The sequence below is a fragment of the Sorex fumeus genome, unplaced genomic scaffold (assembly GCF_029834395.1).
Source record: "Sorex fumeus unplaced genomic scaffold, SorFum_2.1 ptg000005l, whole genome shotgun sequence".
Taxonomy (NCBI): Eukaryota; Metazoa; Chordata; class Mammalia; order Eulipotyphla; family Soricidae; genus Sorex; species Sorex fumeus.
In genome coordinates, this window is record NW_026606062.1 from 10,695,001 (window position 1) to 10,716,363 (window position 21,363).

At 60.3% G+C, this 21,363-nt stretch overlaps 1 protein-coding gene across 1 annotated transcript in view; it reads right to left on the reverse strand.

Annotated features, from left to right (window-relative positions):
- The window catches only part of IQCA1 (IQ motif containing with AAA domain 1), a 106,898-nt gene that overhangs the window by 26,800 nt on the left and 58,735 nt on the right, over positions 1-21,363 (reverse strand). Inside the window, exons 8-14 of the mRNA XM_056121563.1 lie at positions 19,243-19,371; positions 18,173-18,248; positions 14,657-14,763; positions 13,361-13,462; positions 8,776-8,837; positions 5,360-5,442; positions 842-949 (exon numbers count right to left, since the gene is read on the reverse strand). Of these exons, the coding sequence (XP_055977538.1) occupies positions 842-949; positions 5,360-5,442; positions 8,776-8,837; positions 13,361-13,462; positions 14,657-14,763; positions 18,173-18,248; positions 19,243-19,371 (667 nt within the window). The remainder of the gene's footprint in view (positions 1-841; positions 950-5,359; positions 5,443-8,775; positions 8,838-13,360; positions 13,463-14,656; positions 14,764-18,172; positions 18,249-19,242; positions 19,372-21,363) is intronic.

Consider the following 21,363-nt stretch of genomic DNA (forward strand, 5'->3'; position numbering starts at 1 on the left):
GACCTCACGGGGGGGGGGGTGGGATGGGGGGGGACTCAGACCTCAAGTCTCGGGGCCCTGTCCCCTCCCCCTCCCTCCCTCCCTCCTCCTCTCTCCTTCCCCTGCTGTCTCTTGCTCTCCTTCTCCCTCTCTCTCCCTGAAAATCCTCTCTCTCCCTCTCTCCTATCTTTTTGTCACCTCTCTCTTTCTCCCTCCCTCTCTTTCGTTCTCTCTCTGTCTCCTCTCTCTCCCTCTTTCTTCCTTTCTCTCTCCCTCTCTCCCTCAGTCTCCATCTCTCTCTCTCTCTCTCTCTCCCCCCCCCCCTTCTCTCTCCCTCCCCAGTCCTGGGTCTAGAGACCACGTGCAGGTGGGTTAGACCCGGGTGGCCGCAGGCAGCAACGCCACCCCCCCCACACCCCGTCACTTGTCCTGAGGCAGGTGATGGGGAACCTGTGTCCCGGGAGGCAGCTCCTCTCAGCCCCTGCGACACAGCCTGGGTGCTGACTGAGCTGGGCTCACTGTGGGAGACCGTGGCCTGCCGAGGGTGCTCTAAACAGGATGTGACACCCTCTGGGGTTGACAGTTCACCTGGGGGTCCCCATGGCCTGCAGGAAGGGGGATCTGAGTGTGGGGCGGAGCCGGGCAAGAAGACCAAAGGAGGAGAGGGTAGGGGGGCGCAGAGGAATGAACCCGGGCGGACAGGGTCCTGCGGGGCAGGCACTCACCATGAGTGTGGCTAACCTGGGCTCAGTGCCCAGCACCCCGATGGTCCCCAAGGACTCCCCCTTCCACTGACCCCGAGCACAGGGCAGGATTGAGCCAGCCCCGAGCACTGCCAGGCTGAGGGATTCCCGGAGCGCACCTAGCGGCAGGACGCCGTACAGGGTGATGAGCTGCCTGACGTCCAGCACGGAGGGCATGGGCTCGATGGCCACCTGGCGCAGCGCCGTCCCCAGGTAGCAGTACTCCCCTGCGGAGAGGGGACAGGCTGGGGCCGAGCTCTGCATCCGGGGCAGCGGGAGGGCACGGGAATGAGTGGACAGCAGCGTTGACCAGCGCCCAGCCCCACGCCAAGCCGCGGCCGGCAGAGGGCGAGAGGCCGCAGACGCCCAGCCATGCCCAGGGCCAGCGCCAGCCCCAAAGCAAACTCTTCCCGGAGCGACGGGTGAGGGAGGCCGGGAGCCGCCCCGGCAGGAAGTGGGCGAGCATAATTTAGGGTGAACAGAAGCACCCCCTTCGCGGGGCGAAGCTCATTTCCATTTTATCATTTTTAAGGATTACCAGAGGAATAATGCAGAAATAAATCTCCCCAGGTTTAATTAGGAGGCATCAAAGGCCTTAATTGGAGCCAGCCATAAATCTGAGGTATTATTTTCCAACTAATTTAGATAAGGTCACCAGGAAAATTAGTTTGGCGTCTCCATTTGTCAGGAGGCTGGGCACGCGGGCGGGACTCGCGGCCGGGACCCGAGTCTGCAGGGCGGGTCGGGAGGCCGGGCCGATGCCCCGTCGCCTTCGCTTCTTTTACGAGGATGCCCTGGGGAGCGGGTGAGGGTCTGTCTGGCCTGTCTGTCTGTCACGCATCTGTGAGCGTGTGGAAACTGTGTCAGCCAGACTCAGGTGCCTGTGAAATTCTAGAGCTAGGCAAAGCTTTGAAGGGGTCTCGAGGGGCCTGAGGGGTGTCAGTGCTGAAACCAGAGGAGGAAGAGCCCCGCTTTGTTGGGGGGCCATGCCCCAAAGCCCCCCATGCCAGGAGAAGGGGACGGTGGCCAGATCAGTGGACTGAGGCAGCAGGACAGAACAGGTAGTGGCTTCTGGCAAGTGGGTCACAACATGGACAGTGGTCAGTGTATCTGGACAGACGGGGACAGTGCAGCCCAGCACAGGGGCTTTAGAGGGGACAGGACAATGCCCCCCCATTCCTGCCCATAAAGACCACCCCCCTCCTGTCCCTCTGGGGCTGGGGCGTGGGTGCTGGCCCCAAGGAGCTCCGAGGGGCTCTGCCGATCCCCAGCACGTCCTGGCAGAAGCTGGGGGGGTCCCCTCACTGATGACCGGTGGCGGGAAGTGGCAGGGAAGTCGTCCGAGGGCCCCGGCTGTCCTGGGCAGTGAGGGGCCACGGTGATCAGGGAGCAGCTGGGCTGAGCAGCCAGGAGGCCCTGGGTGAGCTGTCGGGGGCGGGACCCCCACCCTGTCATTCCCGGGACCTCGGGCTCCTGTGTCCTGCTGAAGGACCACAACAGCTCAGGTCAGTCACTTCCAGGTGCTGGGCCTCAGGGCAGGTGGTCAAGGCCAAGGCCGCTCACAACAGCACCGAGGGGTGCGAGCCCCATGCTGGGCCTTGGCGGCTCTGAGGGATTCCAGGTACTTACCACGTTCTCCCCCCCCCCCCCCCCAATATTCACGTCCCTGTGAGACCCCTGCTCCCAGCCGGGCCCAGCGCTGGGGATCTCAGCTGAGAAAACGTGTTTCAGGCAGCCGAGTCTGGGCAGGGGGTCAGTGCTGGGAGCTGGTGGGGTCGAGGATCCGCAGGGATGGGGGCGACGAGGGCCCTTGAATGACCGGACACTGTCCCTCCTCTGCCCAGTCATCTTGCCCTCACCGGCATCTCTGGGTTGCTCACAGAGCCTCCTACATCAGACCCGCGGGGGCCTGGGGCTGAGGGCTGATCCCAGGGTCCCTGGTTTGGGGACGGGCCACCTTCAAGGCTGTGGCCGGTGCCCAGTTGGACGGGACCTGGATGGAGGCAGGACGCCCAGTGGACCACGGCAGGGGCTCTGGGTGCAGACACAGTGGGCAATGGACCCTCTCTCAGGACCCTGCCAGCAGGTGGGCACTGCCCTGAGTATGAAGAACGAGTGAGCGGCCAGTGGGCAGCTTCCTGGGGGAGAGGGATGGGGAATGGTGGCCGTGCTGGGCCCACAGAGGATCTCGTGGGGCCTCCCCACGACTGTCGGCATCACGGCGCCATCTGCCTCCTGGCCAGTCCTGGTGACACTCCCAGATGGGTCTGGCTTCGGCAGGGCTGAGGGTGCGGGGGGTGGACCCAGAGCAGGGGACACATCTGTCCCCCAGGAGCCCTCATCCTGCACACAGCAGCTGAGCCACATGGGCACATGTTATGTGCACGTGTGCACGTGTGTGTGGTGAAGTACCAGGGCACTGAGATGACGCATCTGCCCCAGATACAGGAGGAGGCCCCACTCAGCAACTTCCGGGACAGATCTGTAACTTCTTCCTTCCACGGGGGAGGGTGCCAGGCACTAAGCAAGCAGGGGCAACTGGTCGACCCCTTACGACTCCTCTACCCTGCCATCCGTAAGGACCTGGCACAACCACCCCTGCCACCCACAAGGACCTGGCACGGCCACCCCTGCCGTCCATGAGGACCCAGCATGGCCACCCCTGCTGTCCACGAGGGCCCTGCACGGCCGCCCTCTCTGCCCTGTCAACACACAACCCTGCAACAACAGAACCCACACTCAGCGTCAGGAGCGGGATCTGGAGGTGGTCAAGGCTCGGTGGCCGAGTCTTCAGCACCTGATGGAGGGTTTGCGCTCGCTACCAGAGCATACAGGGGACAGTCCCGCCCCCTGCTGGATGTCACCTCTGGACTCTCTCGCCCCAGTTTGGGAAGGAATCTTTTATGTCTTTTGGCTTTGTGGGTCACACCTGGCGAGGAACAGGGGTTACTCTTGGCTCTGCACTCAGGAATCACTCCTGTTGGTGCTCGGGGGGCCCTATGGGATGCTGGGACTCGAACCCGGGTTGGCCACGTGCAAGGCAAATGCCCTACCCACTGTGCTGTCGCTCCAGCCCCCTGGGAAGGAATCTTAATCAGAGGCACCCGCCATGCTGGGGCCCAGGAATACCTGGCGTGTGTCCACAGAATGTTCCTGGTGGCCTGCTGGAGGGCGTCTGGGGACACAGCCGGGGTCCCTGCAAGTCTGCACTGGAGGCTCAGCGTGAAACACCCTCATTCCACAGCCCGGGCCCAGCTGCTCCTTGGCAGCTGCCCCCCTGTCACTGACTCTGCCATGTGAAAGCACTTCACAGCACCCCCTCCCTTGAGGTCAGGCTGAGCCGCAATCATGGGGGGGGGGGGGCGGCCAGAATGGGGGGTCTGGGGACACAGCGTGGCCCCACCTTGGGAGTCCTGGCGTGCTGGGGAGCGTCCCCGGCAATGGTGGTCCCCGGGGTGGCTGTGCTCTGAGCTCTGGGCTTCCGCCTGCGCCCCCTGTCCTGGGTCTGTCGAACCCCTGGGTCTCTCTCCAGCATCTCTGCCTCCTCCTTCTAAGTCCCCTGAATTGCTCATCTCTGGCCCCTTCCTGAAAGTCGCTCACCATTTCATTTCTCTCGAGGCATCATATTTGTGGAACCTAGCCACGAGAATTTAGTTATGTGATGTAGAATTGATTTCTAATGATGGTTCTCTGATTTTTTTCTCATTTAAAGTTACGCTGTTCTCCGGTGTTGCCCACGGATCTTTGCTGTGCCTCTGGGCTAGTTTCCAGCAATCTGCTAATTCAGCTCCGGTCCCTCCCACCCACCCCACGGACACGCCTTCCCGAGATGCGCCTTCCCCAGACGCCCACTTGTCCCTCACTCTTCACTTTTAGGGTGACAATGTTGGTTCCGCCCCTGACCATTGTCACCGTTTCTGTCCTGGGGATGACGTCTGCCCCGCACGGCTTCCCGCCCTGCCTCTAGCCGAGGGGTTAAGACACGGCACTCACCCGCTCCAGGGTTCTGTGCTGTGGGGGTCCCGGGTGCTCCCCCAGCCGTCACCCCAGACGGGGCATCTGCCAGGGCCAGTGTGCCAGGACCCTCCTCTGTGGGCCGGACACCGCCTCAGCTGCCTCCCACGGGCTGGCACTGTCCACTCAACACAGGCCGTACAGCTCTAGGGGCGGGGTATGGAAACACACACACAGACACACACACAGACACACACAGAGACACACAGACACACACAGACACACACAGACATACACAGACATACACACACAGACACACAGACACACACACAGACACACACAGACATACACAGACATACACACAGACACACACAGACATACACAGACATACACACAGACACACACACAGACACACACACAGACACACACAGACACATACACAGATACACACACAGACACACAGACACACACAAACACACACAGACACACACAGACACATACACAGACACACACAGACACACACAGACATACACACAGGCACAGACACACACAGACACAGACACACAGACACACACAAACATACACAGACACACAGAGACACACAGAGACACCACAGACACACACAGACACACACACAGACACACAGACACACCCCCTTAGCCCGAGCACTCCCCAGCACTCACCGATGTAGTCTGAGAGGTTGACCTTCAGAGACTGTATCAGCAGACCCTCTGCCACCACCTCCCGGTACAGGGACTCCAGGGGCCTGGGGTCGGGGGGGGGGGGTAGAACACATGGCAGCTGAGCCCCGCGCGACCCCCGTCCCACCCCCACGGCTTCCCCACCCATCGCTCTCGCGGATCACAGTGCAAGTAGCCAATAAACCGGCGTTGGAAGCATTTCTACAACTGGGGATCAGTGGAGTGACCCCCCTCACCCCCATCCTGCCTGCGCCTCTGCCGGCTCCCCTGTAGCCAACACCCCTCGCTCTGGGCTCTTCCCGTCCACCCGCCTTGGTGAGGGCAGAGGGGGGCTGGGGCGTGGGCAGGACCCTCTGTGCAACGGGCACTTCCTGGGCTCCCACGGCTGAGGCAGAATGCCCGGGCAGAGCCGGCTGCGGAGGGTGGACGCTGTGTCCAGGCCCCCGGCGGGTCTGCAGGTGGTGTGTCACTTGCCCGCCGTCGTGTTTACGATGCCGAGTCCCCTTCTCGGGGCCGGGCGGGCAGTGAGGCGGCACAGGGCCACTTTGTGCTGGGGTGGGGGTGGGGGGCAGACGGACAGTTTCCCCTAACGAGCGAGGGTGCTTCCCCCCCCCCCCCCCCCGCCCCAGCCCCCCAGGCGGCTCAGTCCTCCCCAGAGACGCTTCCTCCTCTGAGGGGCTTCATGTCTGGGTGCTCCCCTCCTGCTTCCTCAGGTGGGAGGTTTGCAAACAGGCCGATTGAAGCGGCTCTACGATGAGACGGGAATCAAAGGCCGCTGGATACAGTTTCTGATACAGTTTCGGATACTGTTTCCTTCCCTTGGTCACGCCCTGAGGCCCGTGAGTGCCCAAGCTGCAACGAGTCAGGACAGCGGCGCCCTCTGCTGGGCAGTCGGGAGGCAGCAGCGTCCGGCCTGTGAGAGCCCGCGGTGTTTCAGCCTGGGCCCCTCCTGATCTAGCCCCTTTAATTGGGGGAGGTCTCCAAGCGGTGCTCCGGGGGTCCAGGGGCCTCGGTGGCCAACCAGACCCACTGCTGGGGGCCTCCAGGCCTGCACCTGGCCATGCTCAGGGGGCCACGGGGGTCCTGGGATTGAAACTGGGCTGAGGTGTGTAAGGCCCTAACCACTGTGCTATCTCCCTGGCCCTGGGTACCTGTAAATCTAAAAACGTAACACAATTGTCCTAAAGAAGATCACGGATCCTACACACGCAAATACTCGCCTCCAGTTTGTATTAGCTTGATGGGAGAAACAGTGAGCGGATGGCCGGGCCATGCGGGTATAGGCAAGGGCAGGGGGCGTCTTGCTCTCCCCCTGCCCTTCGTACCAGCAACAGTTCTTTTGGCTTAAGAACCACCTGATCCCTGGTACTTATCTCGGCTATTCTTGGGTGTCAGTCTCCTATTTTGTTATTTTATATTCCCCAGTACCAGGAGGTTCACTCCACGGCTTGGAGGCCAGCCGCACACGCTCGGGGAAAGGGCAGCTCAGATAGAGAAGGGAGCACCAAGTCAAGGGTGTTGGGAGGATCCTCCCAGGATGCATGCTGAAAGTAAACTATAGACTGAATATGATTGCCATTCAAGGCCTCTTTTGCAAGCCACAACACCCAAAAGGAGAGAGAGAACAAAACGGAATGGCCTGCCACAAGGGCGGGGGAGGGGATGGGGAGGGTGGGAGGGGTACCAGGATCTGTGGTGGTGGAGAATGGGCACTGGTGGAGGGATGGGTACTCGATCATTGTATAACTGAAACCCAAGCACAAAAATTTGTAAGTCTACAACGGTGCCTCACGGTGTTTCACTAATAAAAATTAAAAAAAAAAAAAGAGAATCGCCTGATCCCTTTCAGTATCTGTATTGCAAACCACAATGCCCAAAGTAGAGAGAGATTATGGGGAATATTGTCTGCCATGGAGGCAGGGGGCTTGGGTGGGAAAGGGGGGGTACTGGGGACATTGGTGGTGGGAAGTGTGCACTGGGAGAGGGATGGGTGGTTGATCGTTGTATGATTGTATCTCAAACATGAAAGCTTGTAACTGTGATCACAGTGATTCAATAAAATTGAAAAAAAAAAGCATCTCCTGATCTGGATGTACCGTAGGTCTGAGGTCACTTCGTGACACAGCGGGGTAGTGAGGTGGGAGGAGGAACCCGAGGCCCTGAGTGAGCTGGTCCAGGTGCTGGCAGAGAGGAACAGGTCACCGACATAGTCATAACGCTGACCAGTCTGGACCTGAGGAGCCTGGCCCCACCGGGCGCTTGGGCGGGGCCAGGGTCCATCGGCAGTGAGTGAGACGTGGGACTTAGAACAGTCGCCGAGCACAGCCCGCCCCGTGCTCACCGGCCGTGCCCGGCCATGCCCTCCCCCTGGACGCGCCGTTTTGGGTGAGCAGCTGGGAGGCCCGTTCTCCCGCCCCTTTCTCTCTCTGTCCTGCACTCTCACTCTGCAACCAGGACTCGTCATGTAAAGTGCTCGTACACCTCTGCCCGGGCCAGGTCTTTGGGCTGGCTGCCTAGTCCCGTCCGGCGAGGCTAAGAAACCTCTGAGCCTGTCCGCCTCCAGACCCCGCAGGGGCAACTGGGTGACAAGGTGTGGCGGGTCTGGACCCAGACTTGTCTCGGCAAGAAACGTTTTGCAGGAAAGGAGGAGCACAGGTTTCTGTCCTTCCCAGGGATGTTGGGATGATGGCGTGTGACTCCTGGCTCTGTGCTCAGGGCTGACTTCCAGCTCTGTACTCAGGGCTGGCCCCCCGGCTCTGTGCTCAGGGCTGACTCCCGTCTCTGTGCTTGGGGCTGACTCCTGGCTCTGTGCTCAGGGCTCACTCCTGGCTCTGTGCTCAGGGCTGACTCCCGGCTCTGTGCTCAGGGCTCACTCCTGGCTCTGTGCTCAGGGCTGACTCCCGGCTCTGTGCTCAGGGCTGACTCCCGGCTCTGTGCTCAGGACTCACTCCTGCCTCTGTGCTCGGGGCTCACTCCCAGCTCTGTGCTCAGGGTCACTCCCGGCAGGGCCTGGAGGACCATATCCAAGAGCTTGGTCTCTGTGCTCTCTCTGTCTGAGGTATTGATTTCCAATGAAGTTCTAACAACGCTCTCTTCAGGAGAGTCTCCCACAGTGCTCTGCCCAGGAGCACTGCACAGAGTCTTGGGTGTTGGCCTGGAATAGGACGGGGTGTGGGCTTGGTGCCTTCCCAAGACCCGATGGTCCTGTTTCCCTCGCGGGGTCGGGATTCTCTCCTCAGCGGTGCCCAGGAGCCTGAGGAAGGTGAAACCTCGGGGGGGGGGGGGGGAGGGGGCAGGCACGGCCATCTCCGAGGTCCCTGGTGTGTGGGGGGGGGAGGGGGCTGTCTGTCTCTCCCCTCGATGCCCCGGGGGGGGGGGTGGCGGGCAGGGGGCCTCACCTGTCCGCCGTCAGGTCGCCCTTCCCTGCCTTCCCCTTCCTGTGCTTCTTCCCTTTCTTCTGCTGAAAGACAGATGCCAGAGGGTCCAACACGGCAATCATACACACACACACACACACACACACACACAGCAGGTCACACACACAGGATCACACACAGTCACACAAACAGCAGAGTGACACACAGTCACACACAGTCACACTCACAGAGTCACACACCCAGCAGCAGGTCACACACACCAGAGTTACACACAACAGAGTCACACAGAGTCACACACACACAGCAGGTCACACACACAGAGTCACACACACAGCAGAGTCACACACACAGCAGCTCACACACACAGGATCACACACAGTCACACAAACAGCAGAGTGACACACAGTCACACACAGTCACACTCACAGAGTCACACACCCAGCAGCAGGTCACACACACCAGAGTTACACACAACAGAGTCACACAGAGTCACACACACACAGCAGGTCACACACACAGAGTCACACACACAGCAGAGTCACACACACAGCAGCTCACACACACAGGATCACACACAGTCACACAAACAGCAGAGTGACACACAGTCACACACAGTCACACTCACAGAGTCACACACCCAGCAGCAGGTCACACACACCAGAGTTACACACAACAGAGTCACACAGAGTCACACACACAGCAGGTCACACACAGCAGAGTCACACACACACACACAGAGTCACACAGAGTCACACACACAGCAGGTCACACACGCAGGGCGACCAGCCCTCGGGATCAACCCGGTGCAGGGCTCTGGGGCAGGCCAGAGGCGGGTGGACAGTCGGAGACCTCGCGGGGGGACGCTGGCCCAGTGCTCTGTGGAGCCGTGTTTGGGCTGCAGCCCAGGTGCCTGTGGGCTGAGGGCCTGGCGTGGAGCACTGTGTGCTGAGCTGTGCGGGGCGCCCGTTCCTCAGACCGGAGGGCGCAGCCCCTGCCAGGGGGAGCTCAGCTGCTGGGGACTGGACAGTGAACCGCTAAGAGAAGGCCGCCGGGGGAGAGGCCGATTCCGGGTGAGTGGGGACGGGTGAGCAGGCGCGGCCGAGTCCGGCCACAGCCCAGAGTCACCCGTGGGCACAGGGAGTGGGCCCAGGGGGCAGTGGCCGGTGGGCAGGAGATCAGAGTCGGGGGGGGAACTCGAGTGACCCCTTGCCCCCTCACCCCTACACACATGCACTCTCCTTCCCCCCCTTCCACATTTTTATTGAAGCGCCGTGACTTAGAGTGCTCATGGTGGGGTCAGATGGAGGAAACGCAGTGTCCGTGCCCTCCCTGACGTGGCCAGTCCTGCCCTCCCAACCCCGCTGCCCTGACGGCCCCTCCCCCAGTCTGGCCACCCGCGTTGGTCTCCTGGTCAGTGCCGGCACCCGTGAACACGCCTCCCCGTCAGGAGGCCCGGGGTAGCGACACTCGACCTCATGAACCTACCGGCCCGTCCCGCCTTCTCTGCGCCCCGTCACCTGCTTTATTTGTCTGCGTGCTGTAAACAGAAGACTTTGTTTCACCCTTTCTTTTGCAAAGGAAGATTTACAAAGCAATTCGCCTTTAGACGTTCCCAGGCGTGTTTAAGAGCTGGCCCTTTTCTTCCACATTTCCATCTGGGATATTTTTCCTTCTGCAGACAGATTATGCTTTTCAAAGTTTTTTTTTTATGGGCCTGCTGGCATTAAAAAACGTATCATATTTTTGTCTGCGTCTGAGACCACCTATATTTCATCTTCAGGTTTACGGACATCCGGGGTGTGTAGAATTCCAGGTCATCATGACATTTTTCCAGTCTCCGAAGACGTCACTCATTGCCTCCAGCCTCTAGGGCTCCGTGGAAAAGTCTAGAATGTTCTCGTGTCCTGTCCCTGGGTTACTGCCCCGGAGAGTGGCCTGTGGACACTGGCCTTTCACTGACGCCAGCACTCAGCTGCAGACGTGGCCCAGCCTCCTGCCTGCAGACACAGTTCTCTCTGTGCTCGTCCCCCCTCACCTCGGGGCTCCTGGCGCTACTCGGTCTGTGCTCTTAGCACGTCATCAGACCTGGAAACCTCCCAAACATCATTATTTTCCACATCCTGCTTCTGGACGATTCCTCCTTGGGGTGTTGCAAGCAAACCTACATCACAGCGTTCCCCTGAGCCTCGATGCCTGGACCCCTCGGTCCCCATCCACGCACACCGGGATTTCTGGAAGCTTCTTCTGATCCCAACCAGTCCTCTTCAACGTCCAGGCTGTCGTCAAACTCGCCAGCTCTCGATTAAAAACTTCTTTTCAGATCTAGAATGTTTATTTGTCTCTTTTTAAAATAGATTCTAGGTTTCTGCTGAAAATTGACTTCCTTTCCACGGATATATGTGAGAACGCTGGACAACGGAGAAAATATGCCAGCTGAGAATTCTACCCACGGGCAGATTCCCAGCTCTCCGGGGGTTTCCGCGTCCTCCAAAGGCCCGGACATGAGGCCCAGCGAGTCCCTGTGCGCAGGGTGAGCCGAGAGTCCTGCCATACAGATGGACAATAAGGACGGTTCATTGTCCGGTTTCTGAATTTTGATCTCCAAACAACAAGAAACAGTGGGCCGGAGGGCCGTGTAAGCGGGCTTGCTCACCACAGACCCACAGCTGCTAGCAGAACCGGGCCCACTCCGAAACCTGACCCACTGAGCCGAGGAGTGAAGCAGCTGCTGGGGGCCGCACTGAACCCCGAGGCATCGCCAGCCTGGACAACCCCCCCCCCCCCCCGCCATGTCCCTCATGAGACAGCCACGCGCTCCCTGCTCTCACAGTCCCTCTGTAGAGCCGGGACTGACCAGTGTGGGTGATGCCAACCCACGAGAAATCACCAGGACGGTAGCATGCAGAATCCAAAGGCACAGAGGGGAGCCTGCCGGGCGCAAGGCTCGAACCCGCGCCTGGGAGAGGAGAAACGGTGAGGCTGGGTGTTGGGGAAGCCACGGGAAGCAGGAGGGGACGGCGGGAGGGAGGGAGGCTTGGGTGTGGGGGACAGCGGACGCCGGAGTGTGTGGGAAGGAGCGAAACTCAGGGGGAGGACGATGAGGGCGTGGGCACGGCCTGGATGGGCACAGCCACCTCTGTCCTTCAGTGACCGGGGGCCGCAGCAGGCTTTGGGCACGGAGCGACAAGATCAGGCTGGCCTTGGCCAGTACCGCTCAGTGCCCGCAGGAGACTGGCCGCATCTCATTCTCTCTAGACGCTGCAGCGTGTCCATCAGAGCCCAGCGCGTGTCCATCCAGAGCCCAGTGTGTGCGCAATGCTGAGTGTCCAACCCCAAGCCCAGCGAGTGGGCATGCTGAGTGTCCATCAGAGCCCAGAGCATGGCCATGCTGAGTGTCCATTCAGAGCCCAGCGCGTGGGCAATGCTGCGTGCCCGCCCAGAGCCCAGGCCTGCCCAGCCCTCTCCGGGCCACGCGTCACTTCCCTCTTGCTCACAATCTTCCTCCGGGTCAGGAGCCGTCGCCACTTCAGTCCCTGGACCACGTTGGGGTGACCGGCGTCTCCCACACTCCCACCAAGGTCACCCTGCTGGAATTCGGGGTTCTCCACAGCCACAGTGACCACCAGGCCACCAGGGCACCCTGAGCTCGGCCACCGTGTGTCCAGCCATCTCTGCTCGAGAGGGACGTTGGCAGCCCCCGCTGTGGCATGGGGAGGTGGACACTGGACACGGATGTGAGAGGGGGCGGCCGAGGAGGAGGGCGAGGATGTTCAGTGTGATCGGGGGACACTCCTGTGCCGTGTCCACTGGCCGGCACAACCCCCTGACGGCACTCAGGCTGGGTTTGGCTTGACACTGGGCGTGGCCGCTAAACCCACACCTCCGTCTGCTCGTAGGCAGCAGACTCAGCCGGTGCCTTCACCGACTGGGGAGTGTCACCTCCACACGCTGCGCTCAGGGGACAGGCACGTCCCCAACGGAGAGGCACGGGGGTCGCAGCCTCAGGCTGCCCGCCTTGGGTCGAGGAGCTGTGAGCTACGGCACTGGCCAGCCTGGTGCAAGGTGCCAGTGCGAGAAAGACCAGGGATGGCCGGCCACCACATGGTCTGCTCACCCTGAACCCCCAGGAAGCATCAGTGACCAGACACGGGCCCCCAGGAAGCATCAGTGACCAGAAGGGTCCCCAGAAAGTGTCACCGGCCAAGCAGTGTGCCCCGAGCCAGCACCCCAGGGTCCCCAGTTCAGAGCTTGGGCCATTCTGGGCCCAGGCGGGCTGTCTTGGGGGCAGAGGACACGGGCCTTGTAAGTCAGCCTGAGTGTGGGACGGAGGGGAGAGGGCTGGTGGACACCGTCCAGCCTCTGACCACCACTTCCCCACCCAGGCCATTGGCTGCCCAGAGCGACCCAGCGGGGAGCTGTCCAGAGAGCGGGCAGCCGGTCACTGCCTACCCGCTGGCTTGGGAGGGGACCGCAGTGGGGGGCCGGGCAGACTGTTAGGGTCGGCCACACCTTGGGCCCTCGGTGGGCAGGCCCGGCCAGCAGGGGCCGAGCTCTCTGTGCCGTCCACGCCCATGTCCACCCGCGCCCCTGCCCAGCGTCCACTCACGGCCTTGCCTCCTTTCCTCTTCCCTCCCCTGGGTGGAATCTCCTTCTCCTTGTTCACTGCGAGTCGCAAGTTCTTCAGTTCCTGCCGCATCAGCTCGTCCACCTAGGGGGGAGGGCGGCAGAGGACCCTCGGGGACCCGCCCCCGGCCTCTCCTCCTGAGGCGGGGAGAGCGCCCACGCTGCAGGCGACAGCGGGTGCGAGTGTGTGTGTGTGAGTGTGTGTCTGCAAGCGAGTCACTGTGTGAGTATATGAGCGTGCAACTGTGTGCAAGTATGAGTCTAAGGATGTGAGTGTGTGTGTATGTGTGGATGCATGTGAGTGTGTGTATGCATGAGTATATATGCGAGCGTATGGATGTGTGCGTGTGAGAGTGTGAGTGTGTGTATATGCGCGTATGTATGTGTACATGTAAGCATATGTATGTGTGTGAGTGTGTATGTGTTTATATGTGCACGCGATGGTGTGTATGTGTGTACATGTATGAGTGTGAGTGTGTGCGTGCATGTGTGTGTCAGTGTGTGTATGTGTGCATGTTGTATGTGTCTGTATGTGTTTGCATGTGTATGTGTGTGCGTGTGTATGTGGATGTATGCATGTGTGTATATGTAAGTGTGTGTGCGTGCATGTGAGTGTGTGTGAGTGTGTATGTGAATGTATGTGTGTGTGCGTGTGTATGTGTGCATGTTATGTGTGTGTATGTGAATGTATGTATGTGTGCGTGTGTATGAGTGTGCATGTGTGTATATGTGTATATATATAAGTGTGAGTGTGTATGTGTGCATGTGTGTGAGTGTGTGCGTGAATGTGTGTGTGCATGTGTGAGTGTGTATGAGAATGTATGTGTGTGTGTGTGCATGTGCGTGTGTGTGAGTGTGCGTGTGTGTGAGTGTGCGTGTGTGTATGTGTGCATGTTATGTGTGTGTATGTGAGTGTATGTATGTGTGCGTGTGCATGTGTGTATGTGTGTATATATAAGTGTGAGTGTGTATGTGTGCATGTGTGTGAGTGTGTGTGTGAATGTGTGCGTGAATGTGTGTGTATGTGAATGTATGTGGGTGTGTGTGCATGTGCGTGTGTGTGAGTGTGCGTGTGTGTATGTGTGCATGTTATGTGTGTGTATGTGAGTGTGCATGTGTGTATATATAAGTGTGAATGTGTATGTGTGCATGTGTGTATGTGTGCATGTGTGTGAGTGTGTGCGTGTATGTGTGTGCATGTGTGAGTGCACGCGTGTGTGAGTGTGCGTGTGTGAGTGTGCGTGTGTGCGCGCGCGCGCAGGCCCCTGGGTGCTCTCACCTGCACCCTGATCTCGGCCTCTATCTCCCTGCGTTTCTCCTCCTTGATCATTTCCGCGTCGTAGCCCTGGAGGAAGTTTCCCGACTCGTCTTTATCCTTCCACTTGTCTGTCAGCGGGGGGAGAGGGGGAAACGGTTTGTGCCGCGTGGCCGGCGAGCGAGTCGGATTCGCTTTGGGTGTGGGCGCCGAGAGCAGGTCGAGTCTGCTTGGGCCACGGGGCAGGAGAGCGTCCAGCCGGTCTGCAGGACCGTGGACGCGTCGGGGAGGTCAGGCCAGGCCCGGGGCTGGGACGCAGCGTTTGCCTCATGTTACCTCTGTTTCTAGGAAGAGCCACTCGGCCCCTGGGACGCCAGCCCAGGTGCTCGGGGTGGGCCGAGGCGTGGAGCCTGCTCTGACCCCCTGAGCCACCCCACGCCCCTCCAGGACGGTTGCTGTGCCGGGCTGAGCCACGGCGGGGAGGTCCACGCCGAGGTGACCCTGAGCCCCACAGCCATTGGGAACGAGGGTTTGGGTGTCTGACTCGCGCCCCTTCCTCGTGGCCTGCAGGGCTGAGAGAGACATGGTCGAGGGCCAGCGAGGACGTTCTCTGCCGGGAGCTGGTGGGCACAGGCATTTCCTTGAAGGGGCACCCAGGGGTACGAGGGCCTGTGTGTTTGGTGCGGGGTCTCTCCGGGATTGGGCTCCAGCACGGGTTGGCACAAAGGCGGGTCCCTGGTCCGACCTGTCTGTCCAAAGGGAAGGCCTCGAGGGCGCTGCCCTTCAACTGGGGGTCCCTGGGGTACGGGGGGCCCCGGCAGAGGTGAGAACAGGGCCATGGGGCTGGTGGTCTCACAGGGGAGGCGTTCTTGCCCTGGGCGAGGAATGAGCTCGGCAAAGGGACTGAGCCTGTCCCTCCTGCCCTGTCTGCCGCTCTCCTTGTCTCTGTCCCCTGTTCCCTGTCCCCCGTCTCCTGCCCCCGATCTCATCTTCCTGTCCCTCTGAACAGACACCCAGGGCTGTGTCAGGAGTCTCCCGGCACCCCCGATGTGGGCCGCCCTTCACTCCGGGGCCAACACAGGCAAGGCGACTTCGCATCAGGGACGTGAAAAGCAGGGATGGGGGGGGTGACAGCACCCGGGCTGGGGAGGCAGTGTCGCGCGGGTGGAGGGCGCGGGGGTGGGAGGGGAGCTTCATCCCGGCGATTAACACTAATGCCCGGTTGGAAAGGAAAAACCTCTGAGTTTCATTTTGTATTTGGTTTTTCTTTTTGGGTCACACCTGGCGATGCACAGCGGTTCCTCCTGGCTCTGCACTCAGGAATGACTCCTGGTGGTGCTCGGGGGACCCTATGGGATGCTGGGAATCGAACCCGGGTCGGCTGCGTGCAAGGCAAACGCCCTCCCCTCTGGGCTATCGCTCCAGCCCCAGACAACCTCTGAGTTTCAAAGAAAAGCCAAGACCTGCCGTTTCTTGGAGTAACCCACGAACTGGAGCAGGAGGCTGAGGGCAGGGCAGCGGCCAGCAAAGTGGACCTCGGCCACCTCTGGGGGCTGCTCAGCTAGAATGGGGGTCAGGGGGCCTTTGGCTTCCCCGGGCTGTTCTCTGGTGCTTCCACCTGGCAGAGCCCGAGCCTCAGTGTCTGTCCACGGCCTCGGTGGGCCCCTCCCGGGCATGGGTGGGGCTGTGCTGGCCCAGGGCCGAGGACCTGAGATCCCTCCCCTCGCGGTGCTCAGAGGACCCTCTGGGCGCTCTGGGGGTGCAGGAGTGGGGGTCTCCCCAGGCACTGCAAGCCCCTCCCCTCTGCCGTCTCCCTCGGTTCTCAGCCCTGAATTCGTTAATTCACGAGTCGGCCGAACTGATCAGGGAGCAGGGAAGGACCCAAGGAGAACCCGGGGCCTGGGCTCCCTCTGGGGAGACAGACGACCAGACCGGCGAGCTCGGATGGAGGGAAGGAAGGGGGAGGGGCGCCACCACCCTGCCGCAGGGACAAGCATTCCAGGCACTGGAACAGCGTGCCAAGGGCCCGAGGCCGAGGGAGCAGCGCTCGGAGAGAGAGAGGCGTGAAGTGGGGCCGCGTCCAGCCCACGAGGCTATGTCCCCTCCCAGGGCTCTGTACTCGCCGGGCTGCTCCCTGGGCTGGCGTGTTCAATTCTGTGCTGATTCATCTGGCTTTGGGGCCGGACCTGGCGGGGCTCCCAGGGTGCTCGGGGCTACAGGGGACGTCAGGGACCCAGCCCATGGCAGCCACGTACAGAGCAGACACGCTGTTGCTGTGTCACTGCCCTGGCCCTGGGTGCTGCTGTTTGTAGGGACTCCGCAGCGGCTCTGATCCAGCAGGTCGGGGACGGCTGCGCCGGGCAGGGCTGGGTGGGGCTGACCCTCACGGCAGGCAGTGCTGACCCCGGGGCCTCGTCCTCACTGGTCCTTCCCCACCTCTCTTTCTCCTCAGACACGCAGGGCTGCCTCCCTGGGGCTGTGCGCCGAGTGAGTGCAGGGGTGTGTGAATTTGTGTGTGTGGATTTGTGTGTGTGAATCTGGGTGTGTGTGAATTTGTGTGTGTGAATCTGGGTGTGTGTGAATTTGTGTGTGTGAATTTGTGTGTGTGGATTTGTGTGTGTGAATCTGGGTGTGTGTGAATTTGTGTGTGTGAATTTGTGTGTGTGGATTTGTGTGTGTGGATTTGTGTGTGTGAATCTGGGTGTGTATGAATTTGTGTGTGTGAATCTGGGTGTGTGTGAATTTGTGTGTGTGAATTTGTGTGTGTGGATTTGTGTGTGTGAATTTGTGTGTGTGAATCTGGGTGTGTGTGAATTTGTGTGTGTGAATTTGTGTGTGTGAATTTGTGTGTGTGGATTTGTGTGTGTGAATCTGGGTGTGTGTGAATTTGGTGTGTGGGTGTGCTGAGGCTGTATGTCCGTGTGTGGGTGAAGTGTGTGTCTGTGGGTTCAGGTTTGCTGTACCTGCACCCCTCACCCCCCGGCAGCTCTGACTCCAGCCCTACTGGGGACCCACATCCACAGAGACGCCTCCTATGGGACAGCCCCACCCACAGCCTTAGGACACCCACAGAGCCCGTGGGACACCCTCACTCACAGCCTGAGGATGTTCCCCCCCCCCCCACCGCCCCACATACCACTGGACTCTCAGTGGAGCCTGCGGCCTGCCCCAGGGCTGTCTCCTTGGGCACCCACAGGCGCTGTGCCTGTGTGACCGTCATACTGTGGCCACGGCTGGGCTCACAGTCCACCTTCTCCATCTGGGCCCTGCACACGGCCCTGCCCTCACCGACCTTTTGTCCTGCTGTCCCTCTGGCTGTGCGTGTGGCCACCCGCCCTCCCTCCCTCTGCTCTGGGACTAGCCCCCTCCTCTGTCTCCAGCAGGGAGACACGAAGCTGAGGTCTCGGGGCTCCCCGGGGGACCAGGCTGTGGCCCCCGCTGCCTTTTGCTTCCTTGTCATCTGAGCTTCCCGTCGGAGGGGCCAGGGGACCACGTCCATCCCCCAGCGGGCGGCAAGGCGGGCCAGGCCCCGGCACCCACCTTTGTACAGGGTGTTTCCTTCCTGAATGGAGGAGAGGAAGCCACTGGGGGCCATCTTCCAGCCCGCGTCTTCTTCCTGGGGGGCAGACAAGGAGCTGGGGCCGCGTGGGGACACCGGGCACCCCGGGGTGGAAGGTTCCAGAGACGAGACAGCCGCCCGCCCGCTCCCATGCCTGTCCCTGCGCCCTCCCCCGAGTGTGGGCCCCTTGCCTTTCCCGAGAGCGGATCCCCATGGGCCCAGCGCCCTCTGTGCCGGTCCTGGCCTGGCTGTGGGGCCGCCCATGGGGCGGTCCCATGGGCTTGGGCCCTGGGTCAGCAGGAGTCCCCCGGCTGCCGTCTCCAGCCCCTACACGGCGCCTCTAGCCCCGCGTGTTTCGGGCGTCGATTCTCTTTCCTCGGCGTCGCGAGGAATTTTCCTTCCTCATCAGCCACTGCCTAAAGGTGCCAGGACTCAAAAACGCTGCTTTTGGCCCAAAGTGGCTCTTCACCCAGCCTTGCCGGGCAGCTGGTGGCTAAGACTCTTTCGCAGTGGGGGGGGTGGCCTCTCCTGCAGAAGGGGGCTGGGGGGGGGGGTCCTCTCCCGCAGTGGCCAGATGCTCAGGCACATGCAGGTAAGATGCCGAGAGTTGAACCACAAATCTCGTGTCCCCTGGCCCTGCCCCAGACTGACCTGGAGTGACAGGGGCGTCAAACCAGCATGCATGCAGTGGGCTGTCTTTCGGGGGGGGGAGGGGCACATGTTGGCATTTGGGGGGTGTCAGCAGAACTGCAGCGTTAACGCTGTCTTCCTCACGGGCTCCTTGGAACGCCCCCGATGGGGACCTGTGACACAGGTTATGGGACAGCCCAGGCCGGGGAGGGGTGAGGGGTGGGCAGAGGGGGAGAGGGGAGCCCCGGGAGGGGCAGGGTGGGGCGCCACAGGCTGGGCTGAAAGATCCCCAATGTCCCGGTGGCTTTGACCAATTGCCCGCCAGTGCCCAAGGACGGAGCGTGAGCCCCGGGCCCTGTGACACCCCTCCCGCACCCCCGCTTCAAAACAACCCCCCCCAAAGAGGAAGTGAATGCGTCACCTTCGATTTTTCCCTTAAGTCATTCTTTTCCTCTTTCCGGGTTTTCTTGGGTTTCTTTTCCTTTTCCTTTTTCTTCTGTTTCTTTTTCTTTTCGTCTTCTTCTTGGCTGGCAATAATATCGTCGATGACCTGATGAAATAAAACCAGCACGGCACCGTGAATAGCCTCAGTCTGCAAGGCCCGCTTCCGGTCTGGGAGGAAGAGCGTGTGGTCAGCAGGAACTATTTCCTGTCTGGGAGGAAGTGAGGATGTGGCTCAGGGCCCCTCTGACCCTCAGGGGCCATGGTTGGGGTTTCCCACTGCCATCTGCATTTGGCTGGACTGGTCAGTGGGCAGAGTCCAGTGACTTGGCCAAGGACACAGAGCTCGGAAGGGTCCAGCTGGGAGTGGGCATGTGACCACCCCCAGTCCCGGTAGGCAACAGCACCAGACGCAGCCCTTGGTCCTTTTCAAAAAGCAACATTAATCTAGTTTTAATGTTTTGGACTTGGGGCTACACCTGGCTTCACTCCCGGAGACGCCCAGCCCGCCCTCTGCGGGCCAGAACCCAACGGGGCTCAAAGCAGGTGCCTTCACTCCCGTACTATTTTTCTGGCCCTCGATGCATTTTATTTTTAAAAACCAAGGCTGACAAAATCCGGAAACAACCCGAGTACCCCAGAACAGAAGACTGGTTGAAGAAACTTTGGTCCATCTACACAATGGAATACTATGCAGCCGTGAGGAAAGATGAAGTCATGACATTTGCTTATAAGTGGATGGCCACGGAGAGTTTCGTGCTGAGTGAAGTGAGTCCGAAAGAGAGGGGCAGAGAATGAACGCACTCATCTGTGGGATATAAAAAATCATAGTATGAGACTACCACCCAAGGACAGTGGAGACAAGGGCCAGGAGGATTGGTCCATGGTTGGAAACCAGCTTCAAGGGCTGGGAGAAAAGACAACTGGGATAGAGAAGGGACCAATATGGCAATGATGGTTGGAGGGATTGCTCGCTCGGGATGGGAGATGAGTGCGGAAAGTGGGTGAAGGACCAACCAAACAGGATGGCCTCTCGGGGTCTGTATTGCAAACCATCATGCCCAAAGGAGAGAGGTAGAGATGGAGGGAGAGACAGAGAGAGAAAGAGAGAGGGAGAGAGGGAGGGAGAGCGAGAGAGGGTGAAGGAGAGTGTCTCCCACAGAGACAGGCTGGGAGAGGGTGGTGGGAGGGACCCTGGGCACATTGGCGGTGGGGAATGTGCCCTGGTGGAGGGACGGGCATTGGAACACTGTATGGCTGAAACCCAACCATGAACAGCTTTGTAATTCTGCATCTTATGGTGATTTAATTTTTTTAAAAAAGGAGTCTGAATCCATTGTCATTTTGTTTGGGCTTCTAAGGTCACACCTAGCGCTGCTCGGGGCTTACTCCTGGCAGGCTTCGGGGACCAAGGAGATACCAGAGGTCACACTGGGTCTGGGTGTGCCAGGCCAGCGCGTCACCTGCGGGACTATCTGTCCAGTCCCGAGGCTGGACTCACTGTCCCTGCTCTTCAAGCCCAGCCCAAGTTCCACCAGGCACCAGAAACGCACATCACTTGGCCCTGGTGGTGGGTGGGCGGGGGTGGGGGGTCTGCCTCTCCCCCTCTCTCTCCCTCCCTCCCTGTCTCCTCTCCCTTTCTCTCCCTCTCTCTCTCTCTCTCTCCATCCCTCCCCCCTTCACTTTTGGGGATTATGCTTTCCAGTACTGAGAGGTCATCGTATATACCTTAGCACCCAGATCGTGTCCAGAGTGACCGTTTCCCACTATCACTGTCTCAGTGGTCCCTTCTCTGTCCCAACTGCCCTCCCCGACCCCACTTGTGGCAGCTTCTAACCACGCTCACTTCTACTGTCTTTGGGAGTCAGTCTCATATGACGTTTCTTTTCCCCAGTAAATCCTGCAAACGATGCAGCTGTGATCCCACAGACGCCGAGCTCCTATCTGCATGTGATTCCAGCACTTAGAAATTCCCCGAGAGGAGTGCTGGCTGGCTCGCCGTGTGCTGAGAGGATCCCCTTCCTCCGAGAAGAGCCGCACACCCGAGCCTGCTCCCGTCCTTCCCTGCCCCCCACTGCGCCTCTGTCCCCCCGAAACGCTG